At 41.2% G+C, this 21,220-nt stretch overlaps 1 protein-coding gene across 1 annotated transcript; it reads right to left on the bottom strand.

Annotated features, from left to right (window-relative positions):
• Positions 1 to 5,471: 5,471 nt before the first annotated feature.
• On the bottom strand, positions 5,472 to 20,869 carry crispld1a (cysteine-rich secretory protein LCCL domain containing 1a). Its single transcript, XM_027274032.1, has 15 exons — positions 20,465 to 20,869; positions 19,499 to 19,888; positions 13,147 to 13,265; positions 11,800 to 11,932; positions 11,585 to 11,700; positions 11,305 to 11,405; positions 11,024 to 11,215; positions 10,286 to 10,346; positions 10,141 to 10,207; positions 9,809 to 9,939; positions 9,623 to 9,666; positions 9,440 to 9,512; positions 9,254 to 9,329; positions 9,024 to 9,157; positions 5,472 to 6,552 (listed from the first exon to the last, which is right to left on the bottom strand). The coding sequence occupies exons 2-15, from the start codon at positions 19,754 to 19,756 to the stop codon at positions 6,501 to 6,503; spliced, it is 1,557 nt and encodes a 518-aa protein (XP_027129833.1). The 5' UTR covers positions 19,757 to 19,888; positions 20,465 to 20,869; the 3' UTR covers positions 5,472 to 6,500.
• Positions 20,870 to 21,220: the final 351 nt, after the last annotated feature.

Raw genomic sequence — 21,220 nt, 5'->3', positions numbered from 1 at the left:
GCAATATTGTCTGCTGCGTCACGAGGAGTACTTGGAAAGAGCTGTTTAAATGTCTTCATGTTTCCACTGTATGATAATGAGATCTCTCTACTTAATGCTGCTGATGAATGACGAACAGAAGGATCATCTTGCTGCACAAAAACAAAAATCAGTCAGTTACAATGCAAGTGGCTTTGTCACGATCCTTTTAAATCCACACAAGCTGCGTTACACCAAATAGAAAGCAGACAGTGTATTCAGTAATGACACAATGCACCAAATGGTGCAGATTCACAGGTTTCTTTGCAAAAGGTCTCTGTCCTGTCCCTCAACACAGTTTGAAAACAACCTTAACAAGTATGATCAGAGGGTCAAATCTGGCTAAAACTGCACTTTGAGAGCTGCAGGTTATTGGCTTTCCTTATTTAATCTGACAGATTTAATATAAAACAGGTGATGCTTGTGTTTGTCTCAATGGCCGTGGCTTGTGGGTCCTTCTTCAGGATTGGCAGAAGCGTATGACTCCAGTGCTCACCGTCCAGGTTGGGACAAAGCTACTCTTTTACCTCCAGGGCCCGCTTCACAACGGCTCATGTGTGAGCATGGAAAAAGAGTGGAAATCAAACCTCCTCTGTAAATACACGAAAGGTCAGCGATGACGTCGGAGTCCAGGGACGGCCTCCTCCGTGATTTTGCGGCCCATCGCCGGCGCCTGATTTGTTGCAGTTCTTTATATTTTGCACTCTGTGCTCCCTGACCATGATCCCAATATAAATACACTCGTACACTTCTGTCATAGAATTGTGTTTGGTATATCGCCCACAGCTCATAAGTATGTCTATGCTAGCATGTGCTGCAGGCAGCTACAAAAGGAATAATTTTTGCTGACTCGTACAAAAACTTGAAAACAAACTTATTCGGGGATTCCTTTTGATGTAGTTTACTATGAACTGTAGTTTTTCATGAGATTTTTCATTCTTCATGCTGTGCTCTTCTTCCATTACCCCTGAGCCCTCTAGGCCTTGGCCCAAAACTCTCCCACTTCCTTTTTCTTGTATTATGACTGACTGCAAAGGAGTGTGCGCGCCCATCTGCCATGCATGGCCTTATTTTTTGGCCATGAACCTCAACTGTTCTGTATGTGGCTTTTCAGTCTGCTCCTTGTTGTCTTGCCAGCCATCTTATACTCTGTTCCAGCTCGTTCTCGACATTTATTTTCCTTCCCTTTGCAAACAAGTGTTTGTTTCTCATGCAGGTCGCCTGATTGTTCCTTGGATAAGCAGGGTTCTTTGAAACTCAATCCATTTCCTCTATTATCCATGGCTTTGTGTGTGAAGACTGATGCCACATTCCTCAGCTATAGTTTTGTTACTATTGTTATCATTAATTCAATCTCATCTGACACACATCTGGAGCATAAACAGGAAACTTCAGCCCATTTAGACAGCACGGTCAGTAAGTAGGATTGCTATGAAACATTAATCGATTATCCAAAGAAAACTGGCTGGCTTAAAATTTGGTCCAGGCAGAAACTTACAGATTGGTTTCTGTAAGTGTCCAGATGATGTGGATTTGTCATTATTTATTCTGAGGGGTAGCTCTAACAGCAGTGCAGTCTGGGAGGCAGCCAACCCCTCCTGGAGAGTACCGTAAGCACAACTTTCCTTATTCCACAGTGCTTGTTTTAGGAAAGGCTTTTTACATGTGGCTCACATCTGCATCCAGAGCATAAAAAACTGCTTCTTCTGACACCCATTTATACAGGAACAAATGTCAGTGTTAGTGTCTAATGTGTGCAAATTGTTAACAATAAATCATCTGATGTGCAGTTGTTTTCATTAAATAACAGGATTTTAAATCGCCTGTAGTCCTGCCTGTCATGACAGAAGTAAGATGAATATAGTTTCATCACTGTGCCTGCCTACAGAGATGTCTGTGTAGGAGGAAGAGAGCTAACATGTAAATATGTAGATGCACATTATTGTGTTTTGCATAACCTGTGAGGAGTAACTCTGACAGATGTTCCGAATTGGGTTTTCTACTCACCTGAACAAAGTAATCTCACAAGACCAGGTGATTATACACTAATGGAAACATATGTTCCATCAGTGCCAAATTCTGGAAATAGAGCCCTCTAAATCTTATATACCTTTAAGACTTCCTGCAATTAACTTTTACACACAAGTCTTAGACATTGTACCTCTTCAAAGGCACTGTTTTGTTCCAGGATTCAGTGTGCACCAAGATCGCATTACAGATTATAAGATTATACCAGTATACCATAAGCCTTCACATGAAGGTATCTATTAGTTTGACAGTATTACGTCACACTGCTCACACCTCAGTAAAACAGCCCAATAAGGGCACCATGTATCCATTCTTTGAATTTAAGAGGTGTGCATCGAAATACTCTGCTCAAGTTTGAAGGTTTCATTGCAGTTTAATTGAGGAAGAACCACCCAGACTTCCATTTTTAGCCCCTGATTGACACGTCAATTTAAATATCTTGTATTCCACGAGACTTCACAGGCTGAATGGACTTGAGGACCAATTTCAATCCATGCTATAATATTTTCAATTTTAGTCAAGTAGTTGGGTGGGTTGGTCACAGGAGAGCCAGTTGGTAATGAATGGTTATTATAAATCAAATGTCTAAGATTTGTCAGAGGGTTGTTTTAAAAGCACAGAGTCCTAAAATAACTCAATAATTATATGAGTCACCTTGCCACTCAGGAAAAGCTCTTTTTTTTTCTCCACCAAAGTACCCACTCCATCTTTGCAAAAACACATTCACAGTGTGGCTATGTACATGTAATATTTTTGGATCATGAGGGGAAAAAACCCACTCCCTGTCAAATTTTATGTTTTGTTCATCTGCCAAAGTAAAGGTTTGACAAGAAGGAACACAGTCATTACCACTGGCAACCATAACTTTTCACCTCGGTGCTGACGGCTTCCCTGACTGCATCACTGTTATCTGATTCCCATCCAACCATAGAAGGATAGTCGGCACAGACATAGCACATAAACAAACAGGTGAGCAAGTGAAAAAATACAATTAAAACCCAAATATACAGCACACACATATATATACACATACAAAAGCACATACAAACTCTTCTCTTTCTTTTTCCCTCTCCTCAGGTGTATATAGCCTCTTTGACACAGTCTGCCAGTCTGCTGCCATGCAGCGCCACATTTAGCTCTGCAAGAAGCGCCAGACTGCAGCTGAGCAGAGCACAGTGAGGAGGTTATTAATGGCCTTCCTTATTTTAAACGACAGTCTGAAAACACTGGTGGCACCATGCAGACCCTACTAGCTGCAAGCTTGTCTTTCATCCCATCTGTCTTCACGGCACTCAGTCTTCTTGGTCCTAATGGGCCTATGGTTGTCGCTCTGTCAGTTTGCCCCTGATGCACCCTTGTCTGTCTGGTGGGTTGCATATAAAAGCACACAACAATCTATCACCATCCACTGATGTGTTGCACCTCTTCCTTAATTATTTGTAGACATGCCAGATTTTCTTTTAACTAACAGTGTCCAGCCGTGTGGTAAAAACTGCTCCATGAAATCTTTATTTTGTGACATTTGAATTTAGTCTTCTTTTTAAGAACTGAAAGTTGATAAATTCTGCAAATGGTAGCCGAGTGTCATGCTCATAGAGGTGTCATAGAATCGAAGCGTCACACTGTTTTCTTTAACCTTCAGGTTATTTCTCTGCCCTTTCTTCTCTCCCCTATTTTCTCCCTTTCACTATCCTCCTCGTGTCTTGCCTTTTCATTCTTCTGAGCTTCCTGAACGCCTATGACCACACCCCGCTGTGAATTTTGACACCTGTCTGATGTATGCCTCTCTTTTCTCTCACAGGACCTGGGTGCACATGGACAGCCCTATCAATCACTCTGCGGCACCTTCTCCTGCAGAGCTCAGCCAATCACAAGTGATTGGGTTTAAGCTCACGTGATGTGTCAGAGCGTAAATGAGTGTGTGCATGAAGCCGTGTACATGCACACGTATTTGAACATGATACTGTACGGTCTGAATGAGCTAATAGAAGTTGTCAATCTCCTACAGACACACACACACACACACACACGTGTATCTCCCCATGGTTCATGACCAATAAGTTCCACATGTTGTGAAGGTTAGTGTGCATGTAACATGTACTCTCCCACATGTGCAGTTGTAAAAATGTAATAACTATTCCCACACGTGTACACCTGTTAAGCCCATAGAAAGTTCATTTAACAACATAGAATTTATATTGTGTCACAATGGTGTCACCAGGCCAGTAGCTGTATATTCAACCCATCATGTAAGATTTAGCAGCACTTGTCTAGGGAATAACAAAGACTGGCAGCTTGAGTCACAACCTATTGCAGCCCTCCAGACATCATAACACTGTCGGACACAGATATGGTGCAACCCATTACGGATTGGTCATTTCACTCCATGCTGCTCAGAAGCAAATGAGGAGTGACGACTCCACTCCCTAGTGACAAACTAGGAGGAAAGCTGGGACATTTCAAATCAAATGCTTCCGCTCTCCAAGGTTTGAATGAATAAACGGTATGGATATTGGGGAGGGGGGGCGGTGCCACATCCTGAGAGACTTCACATCAGTAGTGCACGCTTCTTCCTCAAATGAAGCAAAGCAGTCTTCATCCAACCCACAAAACCTACCACTTCAGTGCTTCCCTGAGGTACTTTGATCTTTGCTGTTTTGGCTCTGCATGCTTATCCACTGGGTTGGAGCAAATGTGAAATGACTCATTGCCAATGAGGTTTAAGAGCAGATTGTCAGCTTTAATATGAGGGTATTATGACCCATATCAGATGAGCTGTTCAAGGACCACCGACAACCTTCTGTGAACATGCTTTTCTAGCTTCAGCGTGCCAATATTTGATCATTTTAAGATATGTTATGTGTGTCTTTTTTTATTTGTAGACTATTCAGAGAACATTTCCTGTCAAAGTCTGGAACTTCAAAATGCTCATCTCAGATTTATCTTTGACTATGCTTGAGGTGAAATGAATCTGAGGCAGTGTGGTGTTTGAGGCTGGGATAAATCAGCACAAGTAAACATGTGTCTGAGTTACTTACAAGAAATCTTCAAGAATAGGAATACATATGGAGCGCCACCCTATCACCACAGCCACCACAGAATTACAGCAAGAAATCCAATACTAACATAAGTTTGAAGGAGACCTTTGTCAATTTCTTAGCAAAATTTGACATTTCATGGAATTGCCAGTCTTGGAACATTGGCTCAAAAGCAGTTACTTGAAGTGTTTTCAACTATTTTCTGAAATATAGCAGAAGTGATGCTTTAATCTCAAAGACAAGCTGAATTGCAAAACTTTAGATATTGAATATGGTAATAAAGCCTAATATATTCAGTTATATACAGCTGAAGTGTCTATAGACAAAAATATGCAAAAGCATCTGAGAAATGGCACATTGACTTTAAATGGAAGAGAACTGCGGTAGTTGTAATATTTTATTGCAAAATGGACTTTTCCTAACATCTTGAGGTAGGAAAATACATATAATGCACAGAGCAACAGTGACAACAATATAATTAATTGCCCATTATACTGACTGCAGCTTAAAAAAGCTGAGAGCTGGTAAAATATGAACAAATATATTTGCTCTAAACTCTCCATTCCCCTACGTACTGTATGGAATAAAACTGTTTCATGGTATTACTTATGTTTATCAATGTCAAAGGTAGATGAATAGATATGACCTGAAAACATCTTTGGGGTAACAACATATAGTAAAAAGCGATGCATGATGAAGTCGGGCACAGAGGTTTTGTTTAAAGAATGACAACTCTGAGGGATGAGTGTACTTCCCGGCCTGCAGGGAGTTTTAACTGAACCAGATTATCTGGAGAAATAACCAAACAAATAAAACCCATCACACTGACAATTACAGTAACAATACAAAAAAAAAACCATATAGCAGCATCCTTTATAAATCATATTGATATAAAGCATAATCATATAAAAATAAATGCATAACAATTTCTTCCCCAATCATTACAAAAGTACAAAATATGATAAGATACCTCTCAAGAGCACCAGTAAAAATGTGCCAGACTTAATACAATAAAAATGATATTCATCCTTAAGTGCCATTATAATGTTGTATCAAAGGATTTCTATAATCAGTACACAGCTATTTGTTAAAAAGGCAAGGCAATGGCACAAAGACAAAACAAGTGTAATACTATTAACAAATATGTACAAAAAAAATTATTTACAGTTCATAAAATTTCCTGCTAAAGATGACCAAATGAAAACTATATGCGAGTGAGTACGGACAGTTTCTCATTGTGTATGTGTCAAGTTTTTGTTGCTGGGTTTTACGCTGTCATGGAGACGACCTCTAACCCCTGAAGTGTAGCAAAGCCAGAAACATTTCAGTCATTGAGTTTGACAACAGGGCTTGATTACCACCTATTCGGCAGCCCAAGTGCGCTTTCTGTTTGGTGAAGCCGCCCTCTGGGGCCACTCAAATCACAGCGAACACCCGGAATGCCTTCCCTCCAGGAGGGTTCTGAAGGCTGCACGGAAGGGAGAAACAAGAGGGATAGTCAGTCTGGGTGCGGCATGTGTCAGATGCAGAACATGTCCCAGGCTTTTGCAGAAAGACGTAGATGACATACACACACAAACAGATAGACTTCAGGTTTTACGGAGAAATATCTATGTCAGAGTGTTGTCTGACACTCTGATGACAGATAGGACACAAACAGATAGAGGTTGAAGCTCCCTGTGAAAACAGATAAACCACCCATTTTTACACAAACACGGGGGACTTCATGTGTTAATCCAACAAAGACAGACATGTTGTGAAGTCAAAGGAGACAGATAAATGATGGGCAGATACTAACAGACGTCAGGCATCTCAGCAGAGTGACAAAGATAAATGTGGTGGAGAGAGATGAGGGAGGAGAGTGAGAGGGCAGAAGAAGAAGGGGAAGACCACAGAATAAATGAGACAGGGTATGTGTTTGTCCTCTACATAGGTCATGTTAACAATAGTCATTCTGAAGACGACAGAACACTCCAAAGGTGGTGCAATTTAATATCTATAAAAAAGTAGAACAGGCTATACTGTATGTGGGTCAGTTAAGCTTTAAACAGGGGCTGGTACAGACCTGTGACCTTAATGCTGTCGTAAAGTGGTACAGCATGGGTTCAACACATGTTTTCACTTTATTAGTTCAGCAAAGTCTTTATCCTACACAGTCACCAGCTCCCTTCTTTGTTAACGGTTGAATGTTTCTGTCACTGAGGACTCATTATGTAGGAAGATGGTGACAAACATCTATCTGACAGTGAGAATAATAGGCCCTCTAGTCTTCGCCCCAGTAATGTCAAAGACATCACCAAATCTTGGCTCGTGAAATTTAATTCCAGCCTGCCAGAAACAGTTCACACGGAGCACAGGATTATATTACACAATATCAGAGAGGCATTGGACATTATTAATCTGTCCTAATTCAAACAGTCACACCTTGTCAGTCTTCTCGATGCAGACAAGGTTTCTGAGAAGTACGTTTTATACTCTGTATAGACTACAACTGTGTAGGTTTTTTCCCTGGATTAAGCTTCTTAACATTCCAGTAGCCACCGTACAAACCAGTTGATGTCTCTTGTTTCCTACTTGGTGGTGCCAAACCAGATCTATTTTCATCCCTCGATTCAGAGTAGAAACAGAAAAAAATATCGATATAAGGAATACACCTCTATGCTGACGATGCTCTATGCTCTGTTTGCAAACTAGTTCCTAATTGAGGTCTTTTATCCTGTGAGTATGACTCATGTTGTCTTTCTCATCATGTCATTTTGCTGTTATGTCAGTAATGGTAGATGTAACATATATTTTATCTTTTACAACCCTCATAGAGATGAACCCTCTCTGTGTTTCAGGTATCTTGAGTTTACTTTCAAACGTTACTTGCTTACATCTTACGTATAGTAAATTATCTAGACACTTAGCTCATTGATCTGATCCTTGTATGCAGAAAGGAGAAAGTACCTACTGTTCACTATCATTGACTAATTCTTACTGTATTACAGCAATTAAACACCCGGAAACAATTAAAGACAGTTCACCTAATCACCTTATGTTGAAGCATAACCTGATCATTTGTCTTCAGCATCTTAACCAAAACAGATCTTATGAGACCAGATACCTTTAGACATTTCTGATGATGATGATGAGAATGACTTTTATTATTATTTACAAATCCTGCCTAAAGCAAACTTGACAATGCTCAGAATATAATGTCCATGTAAAAAGTTTCCTCTGTTCTGCATGACCTTCTTTTCACTTTCATCTCCACCATGTTTGGTGAGACAGTAGAGAAAAGAATCAGAACAGGAGCCATTCTTTTTAGATTTTAGATCTTATCCAGCTTAAATTTATACGCCACATATAAACCCATACTAAGCTTCACATACACCATATACACCACACTGCCTTGCACCCTGCTAGGATATGCTTGGGCTTTTCACTGCCACTATGTTAAACTTTAGACCCTTGTTCATTGAGTGCCCTTTTTGATTTACTCCCAAAAAACAAACTCCTCCTAGAACTACATTAAGATGCTCTCACCCTTTCTACCCTAACTGCCATGCAATTAATTATTTTGAACAAGACGCATGCTAATCACCCTCCCTTGTGCACTGCATGAGAGATGCAACAAATTGCCTGCATCTCGAAAAGATTAGGTCCACATGGGAGGGCAGAGTGGATAAATTTCTCTCTACCTGAGAGCCATTGATTTCTCATTCCTCCTCTCTGAGCCCCAGCAAATTAACCCCTTCACTCTCGAACCAAGTTGTAAAACAGAATGCCGTCATAGAATCAGTAATCTCCCTAAATAAATAATACCATGATAGTAGACTAGACACCTCTAGAGTTTTGTTTTTACACTCAGGTTTAGGTGAAGAGAAATGTGAAGTTTTTGGTGAACAATTAACTCATGCATTACAGACACATACTACTGTATACGGCATACCATACCTCTCTGAGAAAATGCCATTTTGGTATGAGGCAATGTAGTGTTTCCGCTTGTCTACTGGCATCACGTCGATATAACCACCCACATCATTTCTGAATACTCCAGCATGGACCGCTGCTCGGCATATACTGGACTTCTGCAGAAGTATGCAAGAGGATAGGTTATGTATAAAAAAAAAAGTTAATTCGTTCAATTCGATCTCTACATCTGTAGTCAGCCTAAAAAAACTTACATCAGAGTATATTCTGGTACCAATTACTCTGGATATGTGAGGATTTTCTTCTAAACAGTTTCTTGGGCAGTATAACCTAAAAGGTGATAAAAACATGGTTAATGACTTTCACTTTCATAAGGCTAAACTAAACTTATAAATAAAGAAAATACTGATATGAAGGCAGACATAAAACCAGGCTCATACCTTGGACAATGTGTTGCAGGCTTTTGATATGGACACAGCTGTGCAACTGTAGTTTCACATGTGATGGCTTTGACTGCAAGAAATAATTACAGCGAGTGTCAACAAACAGCTTTCTATAATGAGTAATTAAATATAAAAGGTGACACATTTATAATTACAGTGTCACATTATCGTCAGACTAACCTGCTACTCTGGAAACTGTGAAGGAATTAGCACTTTGATATTTTCTGTCAGGATGAAAAACACAACACAGGCGTGAGACTACATTATTTTCACATTCACATTATTTGAGCATACTTTACCAATCTTGCTATCAAATATTACCAGTATAAATCCATGATGATATTGTTTCCAATTCTATCGACTCACCCTACAGACTGGACTCCATTCTTGTTGGATTTGATGAAAAAGTCCTTTCTGCCTTGTCTTGCTACATCCATCCATCCTCCATCATTATCTATGACTCCGGCATGTAGACCGGCTCTGCACACACTGGATTGCTGCAAAAAGAGCCATTTATTTCCAACATGATTTACATTTAAATGTAACATTTGCTGGTGCTACTGTAATCAAGTAGCACTCCACTGTCAAGGACACTTAGATATAACAGCTGGTAGTTGGCATAATATTTACCAATGTAGCAATGTAGCATTATTTGTATTATTCAGCCTGATGATTTATACATAAACTTGTGTACTCACCATTTCATAGTATACTGTCCCAACTACCTTTCCTGTAGCATCCAGGCACCCAGCTGGGCATTCATATCTGTGGATTATTATAAGAAGAATAAGGTGAAATGTACTGTATACAGTGTGTTTTTACAATATTTAATCTCAACTGTACCTATTACATGGTGTTCCTTTACACTGATCTCGAAGCTTAGTGTCACAGGTCACAAGCTGTGCTGAAAAACATAAACATAAAGGCTTTTCAGTGCTCTTGCAGGAACCAACATGCTCGAACTGCCTGATCTGAGTAATTTCTAAAAGCCGGAGTTGAGTGAAATGCATTGAAGACTATTGTTGTGATGCTTTAAGCACCAAAGAGAAAAATTCCTGCAACAAGGTTCAGGGTGGTCAGCAATACTAGAGGAAACGTCTCAGCTTACAAGCACAGGCCCCTTGCACTGCAGAGAGGAAGCCATTTAAAAACCACAGCGAGCCCCTCTCACCCCTCAACCCCTCTCAGCCGGCCAAAAGCAAACACACACACGGGGGATCGTGCTAAAATAGACCTCCCCTCCCTGCTCTAAAGAGTGACTTGCAATATTAAGTACACTTCTGAAACTGTCAAAGTTAATCCGAGAGATGACAGATAAAGGGTACAGAACATCAAGGCAATTTGAGATAATTGCAATTGCAAGAAAAATATTTCCACTCAAGATCTATTTTTTGCACTTGTTATCCATTATTACCTGCTGAATGCTTTGCAGGCAACTATTTGCGAATTCTCTGGTTTTGTCCCAATTTCTTTTAGATCATCTCCTATATTTCTGTACACGTTCCAACCCTAAAACAGGTCCTACACCCCCTATTTTGACATGAAATTAGATCCAGAATAAACAGTTAAATGGCAGCTTACACATCTGCTGTGTGTTGACCACTTCATTCTTCTGCAGGTCCTTTGTGGGGGGCTTTGTGGGGGCTGGAGCAGGGAGATTGGGAGGTTCAGGCTTGGAGGGCCTGGGCCGGGGCTTCTGTGGAGTACGGGGGGCCTCTGGCTCAATGAAGTTGTTTTCTTCCGTTTCCTCTTGTGGAGGGTTTGGGCTGTCATCTTTAAATAAAATCAAAAAACAGGGTGTATTACGCAGATTATACCTTAGGCTTTCTTCCTATGTATTTCTCTATTTTCTCCAAGCATACCTTTGTAGCAGAGGTTGTCCTTGCAGCCTCCTCCATAGCTGGGAGGACAGGCAGAGCATGGGGTCCCATGTTTGTAAGGCGAATGGCCCCACCAGTTCCCCCTGTTTAAGTCATATAACAACCAAGGCTTACTGAGCAACACACTCTTTAGGCAAAATTTGTATGTGTGTTTGTGACCATTTTGAAAAATGACAGGAGAGCAGATTTAAGATTCTTGTTGACTTGCAGCCCACATATCAATCATGCAACTGTGAAAGAACATCACAACAAATGTGCTTACTTTGGTGAATAGTTGCAGACAAGATAGACGGCTTTGGCCCAAATCTGTCCCCACACATTCATGTTGTAACACAAGTTGATGGCACAGCCAATCCGACTGCTTGTGGCCCATACCAGCTGTAAGAGGACAACCAGACAAACAGTGAAAAACTGATTATAAAGTCTTCAATCACAAAAAGGATAAGGTCTCCAAAAATAAAACAAAATAAAATATACCTGTGTATAATGAGTACAAACTGGCCCGGAGCATCTGAATGGGCAATAGGGGTTACACTCTTGAGGGTAAGGGAAGGAGTAGTCTTTCACTTCATCATACCAGGCCTGGACATGGAACGTGGGTGGACGATACCTGGAGAGATGAGTAAGCATACCTAATGATGTCTACATTTCTATTATCCTGTGTCTCTGTTTGTGTAGGAGTTGGCATTATGCATCAAAGCTGTTTTATGCTTACTGCTAGTCCTCTTTCAACAACCCACAGGCATGCACATGATACCCATACAGTAGGTGACCTTTCGGTGCTGGAATACATTTAAATAATTCATTTTACAAGTAAAAACAAATCAGTTCCTGTCCTTATAAATGTAGGCTTTTGGGTATTTCTGTTTGAGTTTTTGATATCCATACAGATATTTATTTGTATTTTTAAGTACCAAAGTCCATTTCAGTATAGTTTCACATCTCCTTTGTCAAGCTTCTCTCATTTGGCTCTTCCCTGGTCGGCTGCACTGTTGTCCGGGTGACGCACATCCAGGCCAACCACCAACAGATTGTGGCAGGCCCCCATGCTGGGGGAAAGGCCAAGGTTGATGACTGTATAGTTGTGACATCACAATCTTACTTACATCTTGACGGCTTGTTAAAGGGCATAGTTTCTGAATAGTATTTTGAGAGTTTTGATATTTTCACAGTATTTACATATAACCTAGACCTGCTTTATAATAAAACATGGTAATCTCAGTTTCTACGTCTATAGACCTTAACATTCAAGACTCATGACCCTAATACAGTCGCATTGTACCTTGATTGTATCCCTTCTTTTAAGTCGCTTTGGATATATGTAATGAGAACATATAATGCATTTTATTGTGCTGAATATGTTTGATGACAGTGCACTGTTTTACTTTACCGGTAAACCAGCTAGGTAGCACTTGTGCTAAACTAAAGCTTGCTAAAATAAGAGTCCAAAGTCCAAAGGGGTTCAGAGGTGATTAAGGGGTCAAGAAATAATAAAAACAACATTCCACTGAACAGGTTTTTATTAATTTCTCAAACTTATCTATAATCTTATAATAATAATGGGACCATTTTTGTGTCAGCTGGTTAAATGAAGCTATTTGACACATTTAGAGGGGAAATCTCTTATTTCTGGAAGTGTTAATAACTCAACTCAACCCAACTACACACAGCTTTTTATATAAATGGTCATAAGCACAAAAAGGCTGACTTGAAAGGCCTTATTCAGCTGTCCAAGACCTTATACAGGGTAATTTTTACCCTCAACCTTTTGATAAAATAAAAGTCTATATACACAGAAACTGTGCGTTCTGAGTTATTGTTTACCTTCCCCAGTGTGCTCCCAGGTTCTGTCCGATCTGTGGCAGCAAACTGGCAGGACCATGTTCCCACAGACAGGTCTCTGCCCACTCCTCTGCTGTACGCTCCAACTCTGTGTCCCACTCCTGCGCAGGAGTGGAGATAGAAAAACAGCATGAAGTATTTTTCTTGATTATGTTGAGTAAGAAATGGAAATAAACCAGTCCACTGCAACATAAAATATTGCTACTAATGGGCAATAAGCTATAGCAGTATCAGATCGTAGAACAGCTAGTGAGTAACTGGAGATATTCACTGCCTTACTGTAGGGTTTGTTCAGCTGTCACTGGTGTGATTTGAAGCTGTATTCAAAACACACACTGAACAAGGATTACTTATCATACGTTATGATAAGTCATAGGGACTAGGAGCTGCTCTGGCTAAGTAACTGCACTAATCTCCAAACTAAATGCAGAAGTATGTTGATGTGTTGCTGCTGCTGCATAAAGAGCTTTAAGACTTTCTTATTGCTGCTCAGCTGACTTTTCCCAGATGGGTTTTCCCGTAGGATTGGGTGTTATTCAAAAAATGCAAAAGCTGTTTTTCCTTAAGTAATACCTTCCATATGTCTCTGGTGAGATGTCTGGGTGCAAGCTTTTGTTTCATTTTACCTCTCTCTGAATTGCCCTCTCAGTTAAGTTTGGCTCTGGTTGGATACTAAGGGATCATATTCCCATTCTGGGGTTTTCTGGGAATGCAAAGAGTGTCCTTCCTCTCTGCTGACCTACATTCTACCATATAAAAAAAAGTTAGAATAACACCAGCTGTAAGTCCTCTGAAGGACACTGTATGTTCCTTTAATTGCACACCTTCACTTTCACCTTCAGTGTGGGATATCTAATGTAACAGGTTTCTATGAGAAAGTCAATTAGTTGTGTGTGTGTGTGTGTGTGTGCATGCATGAATGTGTGACTGTGTGTGTGAGCACGTGCATTAGTATACTAGCGGAGGTGTCAGAGGTTTTCACGTTTCACACGTTGGGCCCTGGAAGTCATAGCTTACGCTCAATGAAATTTCATCCAATAACAGACACTCAAATAACTCCCCCGCTTCCACCACCTTCCTCCTCCATCGTCCGTCACCCACTTTCAGTACCACCAGAAACAGCTGCTGTTCTTTGCATTATACCCGACACACACACCTACCTAACAACAGGATGTCTGGCAGCGCTGCAAATTAACTCTTAACTCTGAACAGTTTCTGGGAAGCTTGTTGGCTATTGAGTGGACATATTTGTTTAAATCAACAGCGCTAAGGTTATATTAGTAGACTCTGCTGTGAATGCACAGTGTGTTGTGTCAGATTTCAACACAAAGCCGCGTAGAAATGTTATATAAATGGTATGTAGAAAAATAAACAGTTGGAGGTGCGGCAAATATGTTTCATTCATCTCTACACCTGCAAAGAGGGAGCGTATCAGTGTTACAGCAACCTCATCTGTAGTTCCCTGGTGGTCTGTCTTGCACAATAAGGCCAAATGATGACTGACAGAGTCAGGGCTAAAACAGGAATGAGGATTTGTTTACCTGAAACTCTATCTCTGCTCAGAAATTACCCCTGTCGGCACTGAGCTGCAAATAAACGTCAGTATTGTCATATCTGTTTTGTAATCCCTGGTTATCTCTTTTTTTATAGTCTAATAGCTCACAATGAAGAGAAACAGTGGAAAGATTTAAGCCTCAGAAGTGGAAGAATGCAGAAGGAAGTCGTTCAGCTTTAAACTTGATTTCCATCTACGTCATTCGCTCCTTTGATTTTCTCAACAAAGTGACCTCCTTGCAAAAAAAAATATAACCAATGTGTACACTGATAAGACTAAAACACATTGCATTGAGTTGTGGTAACAATCTGCAAACCACAGCACGTAGGACATTCTGTACTTGAGCGGGGTCAACACAAAGTTTTTGACAATTTATGAATGGCTATGGGTCGGAAAACATTTAGCTGTGGCCACAACTATAAAAGGTTTCAAGCCAAAAATGACCAAAACTCTGGCTACGGTGTCTTGTAGGGGAATGTGGTTGATTATGGTTTCTATCACAAAGTCATGATTTATGATGTTCGTGAAGCATGTCTTATATAATAATAAATAGAAGCAGCACCCTTCCAGCTGAGGAACTCAAACTTGCAGAGACAGCAGGCTCTGAAAGTGTCGACCAAGACACATATTTTTCAGCTGTTGAATCTGGTACAGAGTGCAGCCAGCTTGTCAAGCTGCTATTGTTTGCACAGTTATCCCAGCAGGGGAGACTTGTAACCAAGACCCCCCCATACACACACACACACCATCCACCACCCACCCTAGCCACACTTCTGCTGGGGCCCGTAAAGAAATACACCTCCCCTGCTAAAGTCTTTCAGCACCATGCACACGGCATTGTGTATTTCGCTTAACACTTCATTTGCGGCCTGATTTGTTTTTGTTTTTTTTCTTTCTTCCTTGGTCATCTGGTTGCATTCCAAAGGGTTCTTCCTTTGCAAGTTTGGTGTTCATAAACAATGGTGCATGCAGAGACGTACTAAAAAAAAAAAAAAAAAGCAGGAGAAAAATATAAGACTTGGAGAAAGTGAACTTAGTTCTAGTTAAATAAAAAAAAACCTGACAGAGAACAGAGGAGAAGATGTGCTGGGATGCTGATTTAATAAACTTAAAGGTAGGAAAAGTGATCAGAAGTTTAAAAAAAAGTCAAGTGAGTATGTGCTATTTGTTTCAACCAGTTTATGTATGGCTGAGAAAAACACTACTATAATTTCCCACAGCGATGTAAAGGTTCATACAGCCCATATTAACTCACATTAGAGGTCCTGAGGCTGACCATTGTCTGAATTTTGTCAACCAGAGAATACCATGATCTATATCATGATCTATTATAACTGGAATGTAGTTTGACCAGAACAGCACAAGCATTATTATTGTAGGCTTGAATCGACCAGGAAGCAGTCTGCCTCAATGCACATTACGAGTGAACTAGACAGCTAAATGATAAGGTCAGCCTGATATTTTGATATGGTCTAATCAGGGCTTTACAATATCTTGGAAATTATAATAATATCGATATTGTTAATGATGAACAATTCCTCCAGAGAACAACTGCACAAAAGCAGCACAGAAGCATCAACAGTCCAAAGAGGCTGCAGCTGGATGTCTCTCGAGTGCCACAGAGTTTTTAGAGAAAGCTGGTGAGACATTTTTTTAGGGAACTCCTAAACCTAAAAGACACTGTAATATTCAGATTTGATCCACGGCACACAGGGGTGTGTCTTTGGCACACATTAGAACCAGAGGATGTATTTCAGGAGTGAGGGTAAGACAAGGACAAGGGAGAAAGAAAGTAGGAAAGTGTCAAGCCTCAGGCTGAGGGGACTTTACAGATAACTGTAGCATCTTTAGAATTTGCTCATTTTGGTCTGCAGCTCCTCAAAAGTTTTAGAACCACGTTCCCTGGAGTATTTGTGGAAGATGCTATTGTGAGCTTTTTACATTTTTAGGTGCATTTGGAGCACGAGGCTATGTTTACATTCTTGGCATAACAACAAGCAGGTTCAGTGTGGGCACTGCACTCCCACAAGGGTACACCTTGTTGCCGCTCCAGTTTGTGATATTTGTGGACAGGATAGAGCCTGTGCAGGTGAGGCCCAGAGAGTCTCCTGTTTTGTGATATTAGGGTTGGCATCTCTGCTATTTTGGGATAATGTTCTTTTGGCTTCACTGGAGCATGACCTTGACTGAAACACTCTTAGGAGCTAGGGTAAGGGATTTTGGAGGAGCAGTGTATTTTTCATGCTATCAGCTACTGCTACTTTACATCTAGAGAAGACAGTGGACTTCCCTTTCCATTGAAGGGATGTTTTCTGGGTGTAACCAGCTAACCAGTCGTGGAGGAAAACCCCAGGACACACTGGAGAGATTCAGTCTCCCAGAAGGCCTGTGAGCTCTGAGGCAATCGCCAGGAGAAGCTGCAGGAAGCTCTAATTAATTAATGTTGTGCCACTAGAATCTGATAATGACTTTTTTTAATTGATGTATTTGTCAATTTTATTCATCTAAACCAGTATTTTCTAATGCTTCTCCACATTACTATAATCAAACATCTCGGCTGAAGTTAATCCAGGGCAAGTTTATTAGTCTAGACATTAATTATTGTTAATGTTAATTCTGATTGAACAGCCACATAATTCAGCAATAAATTAAAGCGGCCAATGCTTGCAAGCACAACTCAAACAGAAAACCGGTCAATACAGCTTTATCTTGAACCGCTAACATTCACTACCACCTCAGACCTGAGTGCAGCCCAGCAAAGCCAAGTTAAACAGCAAGGCAGGTGGGGGCCCTTTTTCTCCCATGATGCCATCTGTTTGTCTTGCAGCGCTTCAAACACTGACACTTCTCTGTTTATACCTGTGGGTCAACATTTGAGTGAGAGGCAGAACCGCTGTCGCCCTACTGAAGGTGCATTGAAGCTTTGTGGATCGCTACAGAGTGTGAATGCTTATCCGGGGAATTTTTTGGGCCTCTGTGTTGGATAATGACAGAATGGGAACGGAGCCACAGGGATAAGGGAAGGGAAGGCAGAGAGAGAGAGAGAGAGACAGAGAGAGGGAGAGAGAGAGAGGGCAAGAAAAGGAAACAGTTGAAGGGGGAGGAAAGAGGGGGGATTTGAATTGATGTTATCTCTGAGTCTCTGTGATGATTGCCACATAGGGTCAGTCGGTTTATGATTTAATACAATAGCAGACAATAACAGAGCTGATGGGCGAATAGCTATGTATGTGTGCAAGGCTATTTGTGTGCATTTGCATGCATGAGTGTGCAGGGAGGGAGCGCAGGGGAGCATGTCCATGAGGTCTTCCAGTACATTGACTGCTGTGAGGTTTCTGAAAGGTGACAGCAGTTCAACACAGACAGCGGGAAAATCAGGACAATATGGAGCACCTTTCAAAATAAAGCGCAGAAAATCGTTCAAAATCCACTTAACGTGTGGCCTGAAAAATGTCCTGCTTGAAAGACACTGACATCTACAGAACTGTAAACTAGAATCCAGCACGTATCTTTACAAGTCATCGTCTTTTAACTTATGCCCCTTCTAAATGTTTTCATTTCCTCCCACCTCACTCTTTTTCAACCTCTTCACCTCCTTTTCAATTATGTTGACTCCTCTTTTGCTATTTTCCGGCCCTCCATCTGCCTCTCATCGCCTCTCCTTTTCGATGCGCAAACCTCCCTTCCCGTCATTTTCACGCCTCTATTTTTATTTACCCGCTGTATTCCTTGCTAACTTTCGCTCTTCTTCCTCTCACCTCACGTCCTCTTGTTGCATGCCTCTCTATATTTCACCCCTGGGTGCCCCTGGAGCTAAAAAAAAAAAAAAAACAGCCAACTGTAACAGGAGACAGTAGAAAGGAGCTGTGCGCTGCTGGCTCAGCATTTCTCCACTAGAGTGTGCCTCAACCAGAAGCCTGCCAGGCAGAGTGGTGCTTTCACACACGTACATACACACACACACACACACACACACAAAAGGGGTCCTGAAGTCCAACCTCTCAATTATACAATTACACAGTCCAGCAATTGCCCCCAGCAGGAACTGTTTATTTGCCTTTACCAAGAATAATACTGCCTTTTGTTCTGTAGCTCCTTAAGTGGAGATGAAAGGATGATAAAACATCATTACCTTCTGCACACTGTATTGATTTTTAACCTCCTTAGTGCTGTTGGTAGCAATGCTCTATGGCGGACAAGCGGTGCCTACACATGTAGTGTATTTGGAAAAGTTCCAGATCTGTGGAGTGCAGACTTTCAGAAGGTGTGGTGCGCCTGTGTGTGTATGCGTGTGTTTAGTGGGGGGTAGACAGCTGGTAAAACAAGGCCTGGTGCCGTGCTCTGATTCTAATTGCGCTGTGAAAAGTGATCTGGCGCTGTACACACACGTGATGGCCAAAGGATAAAGTCAAACAAATCTCTTAGCACAAGAAAGAAAAAAAAACAACAACTCAGTAGTAATGTGATCATTGGCAGGTTGGTGGAATTCTTCTCTTCTGGTAAAACAATCAAAGTCACATGGGTACAGATTGCATGTGTGTGCATGGGGGGGGCTCAAGTGTGAAGGTGCTTAAATGCTGGCATGCTGCTCGTATGTGAGCCAAGTGGGACAAGTGCCAGCCGGTCTAGTGACTGGGTCATTTCACTAAGCTATATGGTCCAAAAGTGTACGGTCCATAAGTGTCTGTAAGACTCTTATAGAGTTCAGAATGGGGTCAAAGCATTTTAACAAATATAAAGTGTGTGTGCATTTCTTCTGGGAATCCTCCATCCACCTACCATGTACTCCATGTTGGAAGCAGGAGGGTAAACCTGGCCTCGGAGCTTGTTGTGAAGGTCCAGGATGAGCTGAGCGTCACTGTCGGTAATGGCCCTCTTCCCCCTATGCTTGGCCTCCCACCAGTCCCCCTCCTCATCCAGATACTTGTCCAGAATCTGCTCCCAGCCTGTGGAGTTAGGAAGCATCACCATAGAGGTGGCCGTCTGGAGGAGCATGAGCAGGGACACGCCCCTCAGCCAGCGCAGAACGTGCCTCATCCTGTTAGGTGCTGCAGATAGTGATGGCGGTGATCCTCTAAGACTCGAGACAGGACGGATAGGAGTGGAAACGTGTGTGTGTGTGTGTGGGCCAGCACAGAGAGACACTCTCTTCTCCGTCTACAGTGTAAGCTGGCAGAGGAGCCGAGAGCAGAGAGCAAAACAGGATTATTGGAAGGATTGGAATTGGTGTTCTGTATCAAATTTGCTGAATATCTTGAGTCAATATTGAACTTGGTTAGCAGAGTGTATTGGCTTGCAGACACTTGGTCTGGTGCGGTGCCACTGGGAAACCTCATGAGGTTCACTAGGGGTACACTGGCAGACTGGGGATGACTAGTGAATGTGTGGATTAAAGAAATCACTGCTAGCGGTGAACTTCCTTGAAGATTTTACAACTTTTCTCCTGAATAAATAATAATAAAAAAAACAGACAGCTTGGGAGCAATTCAAAATACATACTGCATTTCAAATCACATTAAGCAGCGCAGCTGTAATAAATATGCACAGAATTATGCATAATGTAGCTAATGCATTCACAATTCTGTATGTATACACTCTGAGATGAACTTTTTCTTGGTATGCATGCTGCAATGCTGACAGAGGCTGATTAAACGTGCCAATAGCTAATGGAAAATATGAAGAGTAATGGATTTTGAAACAGAAATGGAGTGGTGTGATTTAATGTAGACTTTAGATATCATTTACCTTAAATGAATTGGAACGCAGCCCGCTCCTTGAGCTCCTGACAGAGATCTGGCTGTGAGAAAACTTCAGCAGCAAGTTAGAAGACAAAAAAAAAAAAAAAAAAAAAAAAAAATCCAAAAATCAAAGTAAGTTGCAGAGCTCAGGTGGAGGAACGAGGATGACATATGCCATAAATCAGAGAGTTTTTGATGCGGTGGCTTCACTCCGTTCAGGGGGAAAAATGGAAGAGTCGCTCTTTCTTCTTTCGGGATACTTGCGCCAAAGCCGCTAAAGCATCACTTATCCACATTTTATCCTCAGCTTGGCTGCGCCTCGGGAGTGCCGCCCCTGACCACGCCTCTCTCAAAGGTTGGAAACGGCCCCCTCCGTTCATGCCAAGACCTCTGTGCAAGTCGTGCGTGTATACAGTAGCTTATAATACAAGTAGACTTTCTCCAGCGTTGTGCTCAGCAAGTTAAAAAAAGTCATAGAAAGTCACAGCAAAAACATTTTCTTTAACATTCATATTTTTACTGTGTTGAACTGTAAGTTAACAGTGACATAATTGCATTTATTTATTTATTATGGTGATAGATCATCATGCCCCCATCATCTTCCCCTCTGCTTATTTTCCTATGATGTTTGTATCTTATGTAGGATTTCTGTTATTTCATCCTCAGAACAGTATCATGCACTTAAAAACTGTCTGTCTCCTTCTTACCTGATAACTAAATGTATTGAAAAAAAACCCATTCATTTAAACCAGATCTGCCTCAT

The sequence above is a fragment of the Larimichthys crocea genome, chromosome XXIII (assembly GCF_000972845.2).
Source record: "Larimichthys crocea isolate SSNF chromosome XXIII, L_crocea_2.0, whole genome shotgun sequence".
Classification (NCBI taxonomy): Eukaryota; Metazoa; Chordata; class Actinopteri; family Sciaenidae; genus Larimichthys; species Larimichthys crocea.
This window is presented reverse-complemented; position numbering and strand designations above follow the sequence as displayed.